Genomic DNA, 13033 nt, shown 5'->3' with positions numbered 1-13033 from the left:
ATCACATGGGTTACTCACACAGACTAACAAACAGACAAAGGTTTTGCTACAGCAGTCAGATAGCAAGTCACTAATGTTTCTTTGTTGCATTTAAACATTTGTTTTTTGATATCAGATTGTTACCAAATAAGCTCAAGACAAGTGATTAAAGGTAAATGGGATGATTTTAAGACAGCTGCCATCCTGCAGGAGACTAATCTCTCAGCAGTAAGGAAATGAGGGATTATTAGTTAGAAGTCCAGTGAGAACAGGGTCAGCGCTTCAGAAGAGATACATTTGTAGAGATGCTACTTTCCAAAGGCAACAAGCACCTGAAAAAAATGGCGTTACTCAGAAAATCACCTCTGTTTGTACAAAGTAATATAAACAGAGGAAGCGAAATACAGAAGGAAATGAAAACAATCTGCATTTCACTTGTATTTAAGTATTTGGATAACCAATAGAAAGTGGAAGATCTCAAGAATGGGCAAAAAGACAAAGTGATGGTGAATAAGTACAAAGCTTTGCTCTTACTTGTTGCCTGGGTATTCCTCCCAGTCTGTCCTGGGATACTGAGAGCTTTTGATTTTAGGACGTCACGTTCAGCAAGGGAAAGGTGTTTTGCTTTCTGACCATCAGCAGTTAAGCCTTTAGCTTTCTGCCCTTCTACTGAGGTGATGCCTAAACTTTGGGTTCCACTTGCACCTGGGATCAGTTGTCCAAAGCGCTCCTCTCCTTGTACTTGAAGATTTAGAGAACCATGACCATGGTTTTCTACAGCAAGAGTCCCATGGCTTTTAGCCCCCTTTGTGTCTTTAGCCACAAACCTGAGGTCTTTGACACCCCGCCCGTCTGCTACAGAAGATAAATAGTTTGCCTGACCTTGTGGAAGAGAGAATATATTGCGACTGGCATCCTGAGTTTGTGGCAGTCGAGCTGCACGTCCAAGATGCTTGCTGTTCTTACCAGAATGAGGCTGGGGCACTAAACTTTGAGTCCTCTGGGTTTCTAATCCCAAAAGCACATGGCGATTGATTTTCAATATTTCTGACAAATCACTAGAGGATCCACAGTTTTTCTGATTTTGTTGGATAGATGAATCATAGTCTCTCGCACTCTGTACCTGAGAAGAAGCCGGACTTCTGATGGTGTCTTTATCAAGAGGCAGTTGATGTCTTACACCTCCAGCAGCCATTGAGACCATAGGTTCAAAAGTTCCTTGTCCTTGTGAAACAGCCAGACCAAGATTTTTACTTTGTTTATCAAGGGGTGCCATTGGTCCAAGACTTGATGACGTAACTACTGGATCAAGGCTTTTGACTTCTCTTCCAGGTGGCAGTACAGCAGGTCTAAAGCCAGCTTCTGTCTGTAATTCAGTAGCAGTGGGACCATAGCTTCTCCCCATGTTGGGCATTTCAGGTCCAAGACTTCTGTCTCTTTTTCCATGCGGGTGACCTACTGCTCTGCTATTTTCTCTCTTCAGATCTTGAACAGCTTGGCCCAGATTGGCCATCTCAGGTCCACCCAAATCTGCTGTAGACACACCTGGCAGAGAAATATCATCATGCATTCACGACTTCTTGGTGGCTCAGAGACAACAGAGTTTCTCTGAGGGTGAACAGCACACTGTAGTGACGAGTGGCAATTTTTTTTTTTTCTGATGTGTGTATCAGAGCATTCAGTGCAATATAACACATCATCCACAGAGTGATCAGTACTAAACGGGCACAAGGCAAAATCCATTATGGCTTGAAATTAGTCCAGTTTCATAGGACAGAATCATCACCATAATAAGGAACTGAGACAACACACATGTGAAGCCACTCTTTGGAAGGACACGGTACTTCACACTGAGTCAGAGCAATGACATCAACACATAAAACATGACAACATAATGTTGCCATCCCAAATTGTGGAAATGCCATAAAATACACACAGGACGAGACAAAGACACCACCAGACACAGAGAGCAGCATCAGTGTGGGACAAAAACAACTGAGAAAAAATCTGATTCTTCCTGAAACTATGGATATAAGGTAAGGTAAGGTAATGGATTTAAAACATTAGATAGCTCGCAGTAACCGGTTACCCCCCAGAGGGCAAATTAAGTGTGTGTGAATCATTTGTTTTTGTGAGTAAGATTTAGCAAAGATTGATTACAAGCGAGCAAAATACAGCTTTTGCAATTATCAGCGTATCGCCCTAAGCTCATTATAATCGAGTTGTTAATGTGTATTTACATATTTTCCAATAGCCCCTTCAGCACTTGTTAACCACAGCGCTAAGTACTCCACACACACCAACTCTCATTATCTATGATTAACTCTCAGACTGAATCTGTGTTAAGAAGAGCTGGGGAGCTCATGCAACATGCAACACAAACACTGACAGACAAACACAGTCAGACATCAGCATCTGAATCTCCCCTGTGCACGCAAAAACACAACAGTGGAGCTGATGGTAATATTACAGTAGATAGGTTTCATGCAAACAAAAGCCAGCATGAACATGACATCAGTGAATTATAAGACACCAATTCCACAGGGAGGTCACAGACAAACACAACACAGGACAAAGACAGACAAAGACTAACAAACACAAAGACCACAGGTTGCTGGGGTGAAGGTTTTACCAGGTTTTTGTTCCTTATCCCTGTGTCCAGTGGGATACCCAAATCCAAGTCCTAATAATAGCAGATAGAGGAACTGTCATTGATTTCACTCAGCATGCCAACTGAAAAGAGACACCCAGGCCAGCACTATGGCCAGACAGGCCTACAATCTTTAGGCGTGTTTGCAAAGAAGTGCATCACTGTAACAGGGGAGGTGCTGATAAAAAAGGCCCTCAGCAATAAGTTGGACATGGTTTTGCATGACTAGCTGCCTTAAAATGTGATAATAAACAATCTGATTGTCGTATTCTCTTTTGTGCAATCCGATAAATTTTATCCATGACTAACAGCATAAGTGTGTGTTTGTGGCAAGAGCGATGAGAAAATACCCTCCAGCATACAAATCTGAGCTGAATGGAAGAAGTAATGGGTTTGTGGGGAAGGACCTGATTCATTACTTACCTGGCTGCGCTCCAGGATAGCCAATGCCAGCTACAGGCCCATATCCTGGCAAGAAAACAAAGAGCCAAGTTCAGAGGATGTGGGACAAATCTCTAAATCTGACAAGCACTCTGATTACATCACTTGTGCCCAGGGTTTTTCTCTGTTTTACAAGGACACATAATTTATTCGCTAAGATGCAATCTGCTCCATATATCATGTTCACAGACAGTGACAGAGAGCCACTTAGCTGAGATTTATCAAGCAAACAAGTATAGGGTTTACAGAGAGTGTAATTCGGAGTGTATACTCTCATTCGGGCAAACAATATAAAAAAACATATAATTACTTACCTGGCAGAGAGCCAAGGCCAGCGCCATAAACTAGAAAGTCACAAGCACACAGAGTTAATCTTGATTATTTACAAAGATTTCTACGGCTAAAAACTGTTTATGTAAGATCTGTCTTCATGCTTGCCTTCGTCTTTTTCCCTAAGACATTACACAGACTGCTTTTTGACAATTAACTGTTTCAGTGTAATGCCAATAAAAAGTTACAATAAACCCTTGCCATGTTTAAATAAAGGTAAAGGATTAAAGACACAAAAAAAGGAAGACATGAATAATTCAGCACCTTTCATATAGCTGATTCATTTTAGCCTTTTCTTTTACTAGGGCTGAACAAAACGTATGAGAGACTACACTGGGTTGCCTAATGCCTAATGCCTCTATAACATGAATATTCATAACAAAACCCAGCAACAATCAAAGTTTGAGTTTGGGAAAAACATAACTTGTTAGTCTTTAGTTAAGTATCTTAAATATGTAGTTAATCTGCTGTATTAGAACTGTTGGGGTGTGGTTTGATCAGATTTGGATGATTGTGGCCTGGCAACACAAGCAAAAATAAACTGTCATCTGATTTAGATGACAGTTCAGATGACTCTGATTGGTGCACAGGGATGCGTGACTTCCCCTTTTCCCACCTGAGAGCTGGCCACTTTAACCAGATGAGAAAAGCACAGACAAAAACAGAGATGCAAAAATCTCTCATGTGAAATGGCCAAAACTTTAACTTTAATGGGCCTTAAATATCACCACAATCAGTTTTTCAAATTGCAGTGAGTCAGGCTTTTACCTGCAGGTGCTGGACTGTTAATGAAATGTTCTTTATTTCTATTGCACATATTTGTTGTTGTTGTTAATCATTGTTATTCTTCTACAGTTTTAGATTTTGTCAATTTACATATTTATGTAAATACAATATCCTCTCCCACGGCAATACGTCTGCACAACACAAACCCAGAGTAATACACAAGTAAATATCTGCCACGTTGTTCTTTCTCTGCACAAAGTTGTATTATTTTTTATCATTCTTTTATTATAACTTGCATCTGTTTGTTCCATATTTATATTTGTTTACATTTACACTCATATGTGTGAAATACTACTTGGCAGTAAAGCTCTTTCTGATTCTGATTTATCAAGCTTACAGTGTGTTCTATAAATGTGTTTGATGGTCTATAAATGTATCCAATAGGTTTGGCTGCCACTGACTGTTGCTTATGTCTGTCTATATAACATTTTATTCATGCACATGCATGAGGGAACGTCTTACCACGTTTCCCTCCCTGGCCCAAACCCAGTCCCAGCCCATTTAGAAGTCCAGCCCCCAAAGCCATTCCTGTGCCCAGACTGGCCCCTGCAATCACAATAAATATGCTAGTTAAAAAAAAGGTCGTATTTTTATAAACAAGTTGTATTGTCTACAAAGAGCAAATCAGTAAATTACAGCAAAAGTCAAGGGAAGATAAATAACAAGGAAGCAGGCTGTGAGAGTTTGATAAGCAGTTATAATGATGTACCATAGGCTCCCTGGGTTCCATGTCCACCTTGCTTTGGGCCTGCTCTACCTCTGTAACCTCCTGTGAAAACAATAAAAACAACACATTTCACAATGAACAGCAGAGTCTGCCAGAAATCATCATCATTCAGGCTTAAGATGCACAGATTGTTTCTATGAATCAGAACTGGAGGGAGGTTTGTTTTTTTTTCACTTTCACCTTAAATGATGGAAAAAGTTTAATTTAAAGTTTAACTAAGATTTGTTCCTAAGACAACTTACCAACACCAAGCTGAGCCCCTGGATAATGTCCAACTAAGATGTTTTTTTAAAAAGGGAGGGGGAGAAAAGATAAAAACATTAATCATATGAGGTAAAAGTAATATACAGTAAAACAATGTTGTGTGCTGAAAGGTAGACATACTTCTAGTCTTCATTGCTTTGGTGCCATACTGGCTCCCCAGTGCACCTGCTACTGAAAAAAGTAGAAACAGAATCAGTCTGTGATTTTATTATGCCATTTAATATCCATCAGCTGTGTACTAGTTCTAACTTGAAGCAAGAAATATGCATTTCCTTTACATTCATTAAATAGATTATGTGTCATGTGTCAATTTAAAGTGAAAACTTTTAACATGAACCCTCAGGACATATTTTAAACATGTCTGATATGTAACTAATTACCCAAATGTAAATCTTACTATATCCAGGTTACATGTTAAATATAGTACATCTGTACATGATGATGATGATGGTGATGATTATTAATTAATTATGCGATTAATATCACATGTAGTCTCTTTAATTGTTCTGGTGACTTATCTGTAAATCATAGGATTTGCACATGTAAACAATGCACACTTATGCATCCACAGAGCTATAAATCAGTCAATAAAGGTGCTAATCATGTGGCATCATTTGTACTTTAGACATTAGTTAACCATGTAGCTTTGGTGTAATGGTGTAACGCGTGCTGAGAAAGCCACTGACCCCCGGGTTTAACTCCGATGCCAACACCTGATGAAAAACAAAACACAGACACAAAAAGACATGTACTTGATTAAATTTCACATTTAAGGAAAATGTTTGTTTTGTTGTTGCTGTTTCCAAGAGTTAATAATATTATGACACTTTACTCTGTGGCTACAAACCAAAAAAAAAAGTTGAATACTTGAAAAAACTTTATTTGATAGGAGCCTAGCTGGTATTGCTCATGTTCCAAGCTAACTAAGCTAATCTAAAACAGACCTTTAAAAGTCATAAATTACACGGTCATGAACGGAGCGAATCTACTATTTGTCAGTCTTCAAAGTAATTAAAACACGTATACATGCTTGGAGAACATTTAAAAAGTTTGTGACATACCTCTGGCTGGTAGCACTCTCCCCCAGGCTACACTTTGAGGTCTAACCCCTGAAAAGAGCAATACACAATAACAATGTACCATTTGTGGAAATTTGTTCTTTTAATTTGTCAAAAGACCAAAATTTATAAATTATTCAAAATTATTCTTGCAGTATAAAATGAACCAAGAGACCTGCTTGTTATTTTATAGTAGGACATAAATTAAAATTAAAATCACCAAACTACAGACAGACACAATACACAGATTAGTATATTAAATATACGTTATACCTACATCCACTGCATGCAAATTATGATGATAAAAATAAAGCATGCATGAGAAACACTATATCCAACACAGTGTGAACAAACAATTTGCAAGTGTGGTCAATGAAGTTCCACACACTTGTTTAAACTGGTCTTGTTATTTATCTTAAAAAATAATTGACTTTTGCTGCAGGAAAAGTTTGGAGTTCTGTTACAGTAATTCTTTTTTTCTCTTTTTTGGCAAAGATTTGTTGGCTTGATGGTTTGATGAAATGTCAGTAATTATATGTTTTGATTAACTTACTTTTAGGCCATAACCTCCTTGAATACTATCCTCAATAAGGTACATGCTTTGAGTGACATGTGGATGACAACATGAATTACTTCAAACTACTGAGTATCACAAATACCACTGTAGAGTTTCAAGAATATCGCAATCTGACTGGGCAACAGTAGGAGAGAAGAACAGCGATGCATTGATGGATGAGACTAAATGGAGCGACTGTGTGGAGCCTGTTACTTCATCTCACGATTGGTCGTCAAATTTTACCTGCTGCTGCCATCTTTTCATCGCATCCTTTGACTCAAAGAAATTAGATAATATAAAGCGCAGTGACTTGGCAGGATCACTCAATCTCACAGACATGATATCTGACAAGTAAGTGAGAGAGAGTCACTGGAGATGCTGATCCATCTGGGCTTTCAAGGTGAAATCATACTGCTTTCATTGATCAAGTTAACTTGTCCCTCAAAATGACAAACACCTTATCACATCAACAACAGCTATAAATACTAATTGAGTAAATACACCAATGGCAATGAAAATTTACCAAACATCACCCCAAGTCTGTGCAGAAATGACCAGACTGTGCTTTACATTTTTGATATTGTTTAATTTCAATAAATATTTCAGTTTTGCAGCAACTTTATCTTTTTGAATGATTATATCCTTTACAACCAAAAAGCTTAATTAATATTATTACACAAAGGTGACTAGTACACATAGTAATCTAAAAACTCCATCAACCAAATCAGATAAATATAATTATTTTAAATGATTACAAATAATACTTGTACTAATTAGTAAGAGATGCCAGCAGCGGAAATAAACAGGATGTTTTTCAACAAGAGCATAGACAACAAAAATGGTCCAGATCATAGTTTTTGTGCAGACATAGTGTTCAAGACAAGATGAAAAATTATCAAATAATACTCTCAAGTTTGAACAAAATTGAAGAAAATTGTTTATAAAGCTGTATAGAGCCAAAGTTTTGTCTTTACTTATGTAATCCCTTGTTTTTCTTACCGCCTTGCAGAGTAAGCTGAGCCAACCAGAGAACCAGCGAGGTCTGGAGTAGAGCTCGAACCTGCATGATAGAGGAGCTGGGGTACAAAATACTGAGCTGCACTGACAGAGAGCAGAGAGAACAAATGATGAACGATGAACGACTGGATGGATACTTAAAGCATGACTACCCCTGATGTCTTATATATGATATTCTCTTTGATACACTCCCACTGTGTGGTCCTGCCCTCTGCACACACACACAGGTCTGATTGGGCAAAGCCAAAGGTCCATTTCGGTCCATTTCGATTAGCTGAGAACGCACACACACACACTGGATATAGATCCAATGCTTTCTGCCACAGTAACAAGGGAATAGAGGACATAAAAAGCAAAGCAACTGGGTTAAAAAATTATTTTAGTAGACTGAGAGCCAGAGAGGAATGTCATTCTTGTGAATACAGTGTTAAAGAGCAAACACCCAGTGTGTCTTTCTGAGTTTTCTGCCACTTTCTGCGCTGTTAAAAGAGTCAAGGATTCAGGATTCAACGGTTTGTCCCATATACAGGTAATAAGTGTGGTGAAATGCAATTACGCGTGCTCCAAAGGTTGTGCTGAAAGACTACTGTGAAATACAAGGATTATGAAAATGAAGATTTTGTTTTTCTTCAGTCTCTCTCTGTGTTGGGCTTGTGGTTATAGAGGCATTCCCTTGAGCACAGAAGCTGGGAGTCTCTTGCTGGGGAGGTGAGGATGCTTCAAATCTTACCAGTGCTGGTTCTGCACCTTCTAGTGTATAAGTCCTACACAGTGGGGACTGTCCATCCAATGGTATGCTCTGCTGAATACACCACTCTCAGTAATGCCCTATGGTCTAGCAGAGCAGTTCCCTGACCAGTGGTGGTGAAGACCTTCTACTGTGGTGCTGTGGAGGCTTTCCACAACACAGGAGAAGGTGTTGATGCAAAATGAAAATTTGTTTGTAGAAAATTAGGTTTCAACAGATGGGTTTAACTCAACTCCCCCACAAACAAACTCACATGCGTCAAAGACTGTTAACAACAGACCTGTTTTTCTTGGGTTTTTATTGGGAAAGTAAACATTACACCTTCTAAAAACAAGAAGGGGAAAAGATTGACAGCAAACAAACATAATCTTTTTAAGTACTGTAAATATCTGAAATGTGTACACTGGAAATTGCAAAGTAAACATTACATCCTTTTTGTGTTTATGTTTGTAGGTGTTTGTTGGGGGGGGTCATAACAATTTAGTAAAAAACATGCAACAATAAATGTTCAATATGGAAACACACACACACACACAAACTTTACCACTGCAGAAATAGCCCTAAAGGCTGCCACCCCAATTAAACGTAATTTTCAAGGTGTTTCCATAGTTTTCTACAGAAGAGCGTTGTAATTTCATTTGAAACAGGCTGTCGGCTGTCATTGGGCTCTCAGGGGCAACATAGTGTGTGACTACCATCTGTTGAGACTGTGTATAAGAAGCATTAGCCCATGATGGTATCAACTCCAATCCTCATCCTATAGTGTGTGAGGTCCTTTGTATAACAGCCATTTCTTCATGTAATGTTTAAGTTTATTTCTAAACCTCAGGCAAGGCAGCGCTCAATGCAAATGGTTATGGGTTGAAAGAAGGCCGTTGTTTTTAAGCCACCTGAGGAAAACTGATGTCTCATGTGCAGACCACCACATCGTCTTCCCTGGTGGTACTGAGAACAAGACAATAACATAACCCACGTCTGACTCACGACTCCTTCACCCATGATTCACCTCTAAACATTTGTCTGTCTGCATGTTTGAGAGATCCCTATTAAAAAAGTATGAGTATCAATTTTTCAAGGCGAGATGTCAGAGCTTTGAAAAGAGGAGCTGATTGTTGTCTGCAGACTGTGTTGGCAGGGAGAGCAGTGTCTGTGGAGACACATCTGGCTGGCAGTTTCACTGTGGTCTGTCATATAAGAAACATTGTGTGCCCCAATATATACATACAAACTACATTCTGTGTGTGTTCGTGTGCTGTCCTTATGTGTCCTTTATGGTTGAAAAAGGTAAAAAAATAGAAAAATTTAAAAAACGCTTTAGTAAAGAGATTTGAATTTTCTCTTATGCACCGGGATCCGTGGACAGAAAGGATAGACTCAAGATTATGTTTAGTACATCAGATTTACCAAACAGGATGAACGTGATTTTTGAAGGTTGGCCTAACAATAAAAACTTAAAATAGCTTTATAAAGTTCACCATTTAAGTCCCAATAAAGATGTAACATCACTGGTATCTGCCCCTGGTCAGTGCTTTTGCAACATAATAGAAAAGTGCATAACATTTTTGTGACCTACATTGAATAAATGCAATATGTAGCAAATATATATGCAATTTTACCCTAGTATAGTGGTGCTACACGGTAGTCTAAGTTTATATTTTGTGTAACTTCTATCAAATATTTTATGCAAATCTGAGAGTATGTGTTTGTTGTTGTGCACAATGGAAATTGCAGATCTGCAAAAATTCATGGTTACTTTTCATTTAGCTTCAGTGGTACAAAATGGTCATTTTCATTTCTGAGAAAGTTTGTCAAGGAGTGAGTTTGTTAGCGTTAGTGTTGGTTACGAGTACTGCAGCCACCAGGGGATGGGTGGATGGTTTCCCTCTGTAGTGACTATTTGCTATATTTTTCTGTATTCAAATGACAATGAGGGGCTGCTATTCTGTAAGATTTAGTTATGATTACCTTCCGAGCTCAATACAGCTCATCAGTTGTTGCTGCAGTATAGTCCATTGTTTCCTTCTCACTTAAAATAAACCAAAATGCTCTACAAAAATGGTCATAAACACAGACTAGGGCACGGTGTGGCCGGAGCGCAGTCACAAACTGTGTGCCTAACAAAGCTACAACACCTGTCCCTGATTACATTTACCTCCTCAATTAACAACAATAATATGTACAGATGCTCTGCTTGGTGGTTGGAGGTGTAAAGACAGATAATCACAGTTTCAGTGTGAAGTTGGAAATCTGGATCATCTCAAAAAACATGACCACTTTCATGAAATCAGAAAAAATGACCAGCTGTGGTAAAATAAATATCTTCACTCTGGTAAAATGAAAACTTTCACTCTTGACAAAAGAACTCCAATTTAACTTTAGTCTTGAATTTTCTGGCTTTTTTTTAGCTTTGGGACTGGAACAGTAGTGTTTATTGGTGGTTTTATGCTCTTCTTCTTCCAGCTTGTAAGACACTGTGGGCCACCTCCAGGGGACTTAATATAAGCGTTCAGCTCCATGTAGCGTGTGCACATTAGGGGAAGAACACAAAGACCTACAGAGTGATGGTGCTGGCACACTCTTCATGCAGGTGTTTCAGCTGCCCCTTCATCTGACTGGGCATTTCAAGCCAGAGAGTGTTTGGAGCTGATGTGAAAAAATTACAATAAATCAGCCTCGCAATCAAATCAGTACATTTTGGTTTTGAAGACAACGCAGCAGCAAATTTACTCAATCAGGGAGTCTATGATGAAGTAGGACTCCATCACAGGTCTTCTAGCAGGACTTCATTGTGACTCAAAATAACCATTTAGCCAGAATTTAACATTGTTCTTTCGTCAAAGGGAGCCATGAGTGTCAAAAGGTGGAAAGTGCTGTGTGGGGAAACTCACCTTATATATTACCTTTATATAGCTTATATTACCTTCTATAAAAAATGATCAACGAAACCCATGAAAAGAAAATAACCAATTAATAAATTATACATCAAAATATCGTAATTTTTTACACTCAGCTGAGGTGGAAAAGTTGATGTATTAGTAAAAGCAAAAATGCAACGGACACCCTAGTAGTATATGTGGTGAATTAATCATGATGCACATGAAGAATGTGATTTAAATGTCCACTGAAGAGATGAAAATGAGGTTTAGGGTTGGGGAAAACATCAGATTCGTGCTTTAGAGTGATGAGAAGACTGTAACAAATAAAGCCTGGAACAAAAATAAATGCCACATTTCCATTATGTTATCTGAAAAAAATTCTCTCTTCTCTTCATTAGTAGAAAAGTATTAACAATGTAACATACAAGGATACATACAACTCTACTATAAGAGATACAAAGGTACATATAGCTAGGGGGCACCACAACAAAATAAGAGGAAAAGCCAACCAACCCCTTACAGTAAATTCACGTGTTATTTTGCCAAATGTCTGATAGTTAAGTTAAAATTTGCACTATATTTTAATGGAAACCTGTCTACTGAGTACATGACCTTAACATTTACAGCTCCATGGTGCAAGTCTAGAATAACAGGCACCAGAAAAAAGCTGTGAAACAACATCGACATGTTACAGTGTTTTATGTTGACATGGTAAACATGTTAGCAAACAGCTGCCTATTTACTATCTAGCGGATTCAGACATTAGCATTGATACTGAGTCATGTTTCTGGCCAGTGGATAAAATCCAATTCCTGCTCTACTGACTCCTGAGTGAAACATCTGGTTCTTCAGCCGCCAAATGCTACACTATGTAATGTTACACTTGCTATTCGCTGACTGTTTGGTGCAATGAGTTTATCAGCTTTTTTCGCTGACACAAGCGTCTGCTTCTTCTGAAAACAACGACGTAAGAACAGTGAGAGTGAACCAAACCAGTAAAGTTGTGAGCCAGAAAAACAAAACAATGAGCTGAAAGATGCAATAAAACTCTGTAGACCTGTAAGGAACTGCAGCGCAAGGTCATGTGACCTGTTGTTATAAACATTTTCAACTTTAAACTGGCTTCCACTAGCTGTCGCCACTGGCAGCCAGTCGGTGGTACTGTGCATTTCCACTGGCATGTTCAACTGAAAATTAAAAAATACCCAGACCTAGTCATAGGTCGTGTCAGACTTGGTGTGTCAGACTGTCAGTAAATATCCAAGCAGCAGACAAATCTATTTTTCCCACCCGCTCTGTCTGCACGGGACCTGCTGATGTGATGGACAGTGTACAGAAGTTTCCACTGCAAAGTACCGCTGGCACTCACATCGCTCCAAATCCCCTGCCGTGGGACAATATTGATGGTAGATTCTGACTCCTCACGGTTTGTTCAAGTGTTTGCACCCAATTACCCTACAGGCCGGTTCCAGTTCTCACTCACTCACAATTAGAGACCTCTTTCCAGTGTTATACAAGACTTCTTACCGAGTATTAGTAAGTAGGCCTATTTCCGTAAGTAACAAGAATAACTTCTGTCTAGTAATTTAAAGCCATGGTTT

At 38.8% G+C, this 13033-nt stretch overlaps 1 protein-coding gene across 1 annotated transcript in view; it reads right to left on the bottom strand.

Annotated features, from left to right (window-relative positions):
- LOC123967340 (fibroin heavy chain) overlaps positions 1–8073 on the bottom strand; it is a 17528-nt gene extending 9455 nt beyond the window's left edge. Inside the window, exons 1-7 of the mRNA XM_046043407.1 lie at positions 8034–8073; positions 7791–7892; positions 5864–5890; positions 4896–4955; positions 4649–4732; positions 3385–3414; positions 3053–3097 (exon numbers count right to left, since the gene is read on the bottom strand). Coding sequence (XP_045899363.1) covers positions 3053–3097; positions 3385–3414; positions 4649–4732; positions 4896–4955; positions 5864–5890; positions 7791–7892; positions 8034–8073 — 388 coding nt within the window. The remainder of the gene's footprint in view (positions 1–3052; positions 3098–3384; positions 3415–4648; positions 4733–4895; positions 4956–5863; positions 5891–7790; positions 7893–8033) is intronic.
- Positions 8074–13033: the final 4960 nt, after the last annotated feature.

The sequence above is a fragment of the Micropterus dolomieu genome, linkage group LG02 (assembly GCF_021292245.1).
Source record: "Micropterus dolomieu isolate WLL.071019.BEF.003 ecotype Adirondacks linkage group LG02, ASM2129224v1, whole genome shotgun sequence".
NCBI classification, from domain to species: domain Eukaryota; kingdom Metazoa; phylum Chordata; class Actinopteri; order Centrarchiformes; family Centrarchidae; genus Micropterus; species Micropterus dolomieu.
This window is presented reverse-complemented; position numbering and strand designations above follow the sequence as displayed.